The sequence below is a fragment of the Pongo abelii genome, chromosome 3 (assembly GCF_028885655.2).
Source record: "Pongo abelii isolate AG06213 chromosome 3, NHGRI_mPonAbe1-v2.0_pri, whole genome shotgun sequence".
NCBI lineage: Eukaryota > Metazoa > Chordata > Mammalia > Primates > Hominidae > Pongo > Pongo abelii.
This window is the reverse complement of record NC_071988.2, coordinates 124182620-124188619: the sequence shown is the minus strand read 5'-3', so window position 1 is coordinate 124188619 and position 6000 is coordinate 124182620. Positions and strand designations below refer to the sequence as shown.

At 41.5% G+C, this 6000-nt stretch overlaps 1 protein-coding gene across 4 annotated transcripts in view; it reads right to left on the bottom strand.

Moving 5' to 3' along the window:
• Positions 1–4076: 4076 nt before the first annotated feature.
• Positions 4077–6000, bottom strand: part of NFKB1 (nuclear factor kappa B subunit 1) — a 115938-nt gene continuing 114014 nt past the window's right edge. For all 4 annotated transcript variants that reach the window (XM_054553513.2, XM_054553514.2, XM_024245821.3 and 1 more), the window contains one exon: positions 4077–4945. In XM_054553513.2, coding sequence (XP_054409488.1) covers positions 4785–4945 — 161 coding nt within the window. In that variant the 3' untranslated portion in view covers positions 4077–4784. The remainder of the gene's footprint in view (positions 4946–6000) is intronic.

Sequence of the window (6000 nt, the reverse complement as noted above, 5' to 3'; positions counted from 1 at the left end):
GATTGAATACATCTCTTTATTCTTTGAAGACTCTTGTGATAGTTCAATGAAATAATCACTTTGGAAAGAGATATCAACGTGGAAAAGCTAGTTGACAGAAGTAAGATGATGCTATCTCAACGCCATCCTCCCTTTCATCTTAAGAAGCTTGAACAACTTGTGGAACTATTCATTTGTCCAGGGTAACAGAAAAAGGCTATTGTGGACATAATGAAATCCATAGTAATTGAAGGAGATCCATTTAATTTCAAGCCTCTCCTCAGTGTCTCCCCCAATTCCAAAACGAAACGACAAACCTGGAAAACCAATGGACAGGAACTTGTAGTCTCTAGGATTGGTATTTACATGAAGCAGCCAGCCACAGTGAGGCCAATGGAGAAGAGACACTCTCACTTTGTCGGCGTTCACAAAAAGATAAAAACTTGGATAGTTTAGGAAGGTGATCTTTAAGATCTTAACCAACCCCAAGTTCTGTGATCTTCAGGAAAATAAACAGAATTTTAGATTCATCCTCTTTTGACTCCTGTGCCTCCCATGTCCATTCCCAGGGGAAGCACAAGTCAGAAACAGAATTTCCCCCAAAAGCACAAAATAGGAGGCTGAAAGAAATGCAATAACTTCTAGTCAATGAATAATTCATATTTAAGCATCCTTGCCTCTTATTAGGGGGAAAATCAAGTCTCCAAGCAATATGTCCTCTTAGTTATACTTTGGGTTCATTTTGCATTTTGGTTGGGTACATGACGACTCCATCATCTTTGTACAGGACTGTATGCATTTTTCTTTCTCTTTTAAATAAAGCACGTTTTTGTCAAAGGACTGCAAACCTCACTAAAGAACAGCCTTTGGAATCAGACGGGCCTGCATTTGAATCTGGGGTGAGTTATTTAATAACTTCAGATCATTCATTTCCTTATTAGAAACTGGGGTTAAATATATACTTAATAGGGGTGTCTTGAGAATTATAGTTAGAAATTATTAATCCAAAAGGGCTGGCATGTAATAAATGCTCCATGCTGGCTGGATCTTTCCCCTCCTCCTTTTTTCCTGCTAAAATGTACAAAGTCCAGTTTGTGCAGCTGCATTCCATGGTGGTGACCTGGACTGTCTGTGCCACATTCAGCTACTTCAGAAGACGCAGGTAGGTAAATGAGCAGCAGCAGGGCTTCGTTCTGCTGAAAAGAAAGACTGCTGATCCTGAAAAAGTCTGGGTTATGCCTGCAGAGTATAGAAACCTCAAAAATGACTGAAGTTCTGAGGAAGCTATTTTTAAATGGCCTCCTGCTGTGACACAAGCTTTCTGGGAAGGTTTATTTCAGGCCCATTATAGCTTTCCACCTGATCTCCTGCATTCCTTTTGGTTTATCTCCATCTGCTGGTACAATATGAAAGATACTTTCACAGAGACCCAGACAGCACTGGTGGCCTTGCTGTTGCAGCACCACACAGAGGTGCAGGCCAGCACTGAGATCTGGGAGGAAGAAGAGTAAGTTTTTGGGACAGAAGAGAAATGGGGCTTCTTATGAAAGAAGGGGAATGTGATTTTTCTATCTTGGCGTGAGTTGCTTAGTTGTTCCTCAAGTCAGCTTCACTTCAAGTGAACTTCTGGTAGGTGAGCTGTCAAGTTGGAAGCCTGGAGCATGGTGACAATCCACTCCACACTTAAGGCTTAAAACCTCAACCATTATTTAATTTGCTCACGAATCTGCAATGTGGGCAGGGCTCTGCAGAACAGCTTGTCTCTATTCTGGGCAGCATCAGCTGAGGCAGTTTGAGGGCTAGATGGGGTGACTCAATGGCTGAGGGCTGGAATCTTCTGAAAGCTTCACTCCCTTACACATCTCTTGGTTGATGCTGGCATCAGCCGGGACCTCAGTAAGTCTGTGGACTGAACACCTGCACTTGGTTCCTCCATGTGGCCACTTGGCTCCCTCAGAACACAATGACCAGCTTCTAAGACAGAGGGCACAGCACGATGGGGGCAAAAGTTGTATTCCATTTTATGACTTAACCTTGGAAGTCACTTAGCATCTCCTCCATCCTTGTCACTTTTGCTTAGATTCTCAGAGAAGGAACCCAGGCCCCTCCCCTCAGTGTGAGGAGTGTCAGCCTCATGTTGTAGGACAGGAGGCTTTGTAGTGGCCAGCTGGAAAACAATGATCTGCCACAGAAAGGAATCCGCAGAGGTGTGGAGGCGTGGGCTGCTTGTTGGAAAATTAAGAATTAAGCAAAGTCAGAGCTGTATTTTTTCACTTTACAGAAACTTCACTTTACAGTGGGGCTGGGTAGGGGTGGAGAAATGGCAATGTAATAGAAAACATAAGTAGGATTCTCCTTGAGATTCTATTTATTTGGGAGATGCTGTAAAATGAAGAACCTAAACTGCTTTTATACCAGTGAAAAGTTTTGCTTAGAAAAGCCTTCCCTATATCAAGATTATTTATCAATGACGTCTAGTACTTCTAATATTTTTATGGCTTAATTTTTGATATATTTGGAAATTATTTTGATGAAAAGAGGGAGGCAGGTGTTCAGATGGATTGTTTTCAAGTGATTAGCCAGTTGGGACCTCTGTTTATTGAGTGATATGGTTTGGCTGTGTCCCCACTCAAATCTCATCTTGAATTATAGCTTCCACAATTCCCACGTGTTGTGGGAGGGACCTGGTGGGAGATAATTGAATCATGAGGGCAGTTTCCTCCATACTGTTCTCGTGGTAGTAAGTCTCATGAGAGCTGATGGTTTTGTAAGGGGAAACCCCTTTCGCTTGTCTCTCATTTTCCTTTTGCCTGATGCCATGTAAGATGTGTCTTTCACCTTCCGCCGTGATTGTGAGGCCTCCCCAAACACGTGGAATTGTGAGTCTATTGAAACTCTTTTTCTTTATAAATTACCCAGGAATTGTGAGTCTATTGAACCTCTTTTTCTTTATAAATTACCCAGTCTCGGGTGTCTTTATCTGCATTTATCAGACTAATACATTGAGTAATCATCTTTTTCTCATTGATTTGAAATTTTACTGTATCATATACTAAATTCTTATATATTTTGGAGCCTACTTCTGGACTCAAATTATTTTTATCTGCCTTCTCATCAAGATAATATCCCATCATGAGCTCTGGAGCTAGACAGAGCTGGGTGTACACTCAGAAGCAGCTTAGCTATGGTCTACTTTAAGCCTCAATTTCCTTCTTTATAAGGGGTTGTTTTTTAAGGTTAATGGCTCAATGTGTTGCGCAAAATTGTTCTGCATGGTTCCAAGCACCTTGTGCAGGCAAGGTTCTTGGGGAGACTGACTCTGAGTTGGAAATTTATGTGTTAAATGTTTTTCTGGAGTGCCTTCAAGATCAACAGCTATGGAAGGTTGAGAGAGTAAGCAGGATGGGCAGAGGGAGAAGTTGAGTGCAGTGCAGCCTCAGCCACTCTAATGGGAACCCTGAAGCTTCAACAGCCCTTCAGTGTTGTCCCCGGTTGGACAGGCTTATTCATATGCCCACATTGATCAATGTTGCATGGGTGCCATTGTGGAAATGGATGTGGCCTAGGAAGACACGGCTCCCAGCAGCAGAGGCATTCCATGAGGAAGCTGACAGCTAGCGTGCACTACCAGCAGACCAGTCCTTTGTCAAAGGGGAATCCTGGGTGTGCATCACAATGTCGACAATAGCACCTCGCTCAAAAACTTTAATTTTTTTTCCTCTTCCGTATTCCCAACTCTTTCAGAAGCAGTTCAACAAAGCTTCATGCTGGAAGGCTACTAGTCCAGGGCCCTCTGGTATATGGAAATCTTAATACTTTATCACAGAGGTGTGGAGAAGACATTGAAGAGGTGTACCATTGCATGAGATGGAGGAAAGTGAGGTGGCACAATCTAAATAAGATGAGCTGGGTAAGGATTAGACAAATCCAAAGCTTTCATCTTAGGTTAAAACACTTTCCTTTTGATAATTATTTGTTCATTTCTAGATTAAAAAATTGACTCTAATAGGCAATGTGAATGTGATAACCAGGCTATGGAATGATCCCACGATTATAAGGAAGCATCTTAGAAAAGTATCTGCACAGATCAAACAAGGTGAGGTCATCAATTTGCTTTTCCTTTTATTATAAAAGTAAAATAAAAAATAGCATTTATAAATCCAACATTTTTTCCTTTAAAGTATTTGATCTAAAAAACATATTTACAATAGCAAAATGCAGAAAAGGGGGAAAATACCATTTTTAGCAATGATTGTAACCATGTTTAAATATTGACAAGTACGTTTTTTTTTTTTTTTTTGCAAATCAGAGAAATAACCACATTAGAAAAAGCAATATGCCTTTTTTAAATGGCACATCAAGTGACTCTCATTTTTAAAATATCCCTTTTCTTAACCCTTAATTTGAATGCAAAACGATGCTGTGGATGGTCAGAAGGAATGCCACGTGGCGACCGTGATACCTTTAATGACAATAGGAACGTAGCAGAGGGACAACAGTAATGACAACAGAAAGCAGCTGTGATCCAGCAGCAGCCGGCAAAGCTTAGTCAGCAACCTCATCCCCAGATGCATCCGCTCAGCCAGTGCTGTGATTGCTAGATACTATCTGTAAGTGAACCAAACTAAAATTCATTTATGAACCAAGAAAGGAAGCCAAGTTGAAAAGGTCTCGAGTTAAATCGAGAATGATTCAGGCGGGCCGGCTCTCTGAGCACCTTTGGATGCGCTTCAGCTTCTGTCTTGTGGACAATGCAGTGGAATTTTACGGCTTTGGTTTACACGGTGTGGGAAATTGTCAGCAGGCTAAATTTTGCCTTCTAGAGGTCCTTCCTGCCCATAATCATGGGGCATTTTGTTGAGAGTTAGCAGTGAGGCACCACTGGTCAGAGACTCGGTAAAGCTGAGTTTGCGGAAGGATGTCTCCACGCCGCTGTCGCAGACACTGTCACTGTCTTGGAGCTCGTCTGAGGGGAGAAAGCACAAATTCACTGGGGGAATGGCCAGGACCAGGCAAGCCTTTCCTCTCATACACCTTATGCTCCAGACAGGCTCCAAGTTTGGCTCTAAAAAGCTCATGGACTATTCTGTGGACAACTCTTGCCCACTGGCTTCTGCCAGCCACACATCCCACCTATGCCACTCTCACTGTCATGACTGCTTACCGTGGTGGGAAGGGCAGAAGATACTGTGGGACATACTGTGAGGATGTTATTAGCCAAATGTCAGAATTAGCCAAATGCTTTCACATCTTCCCGCAATCTAGTCTTGTGTTTATGAGAATCCTTTCTGAATTCTCTTGACTCACAATGGACCCTTTTTTCCCTTAGAAATCAAGTGTAGTTTTCCAACCACTGTATTATCTATTTCATAGCTGGGGAAACTGCTGAACCTCAGCAAAATAAATTGGTGACAGAAGCAAGAACTAAAAATGAGATCTCTCTCTGGGCCTCATATTCTATTACAGCATGCATTGCCTTGAAAACATTTTTGGTAGCAATAAAAGTAAAATGATTTCGGTGAAAATGAGTCTATACTGGAAAATCAGGTTGAATTCCCTTTGTTTATAAGTATCCTTAGGGATATGACCAAGACAAATTATTTCCTATACAGTGAGTAAGGAAACAGAAGTCTAACATACACTAATTAAAATGCTATCTATCTTCTTACGTATCAAATTCCAATATTAGAATATTAAGACTTTAATGCCAGTGGCATGACTATCATCTTGGTATTGACTGATTTGTTTAATCAACCAATCTTTATTTGATGTCTATTATGGGTTACAAACTATGCGATATCCTAAAAATAACTACAAATTAAGGGCTTAATGCTTAGGTATTTACTTTTTAAAAAATGTTAAGTATTTGCTTTTTTTCTTTTTTAATATCTGTGCAGAAGGAGCACTGGGCTGTGACTCAGGAGATCTGGGTTTTTTTCCGGCGGATACATTATTCCTTTCTCAAGTGCAGACAATGACGTCTGCCCTTGCTCCCCTGGGAAGGCCCCCTGGCAGGGTGAG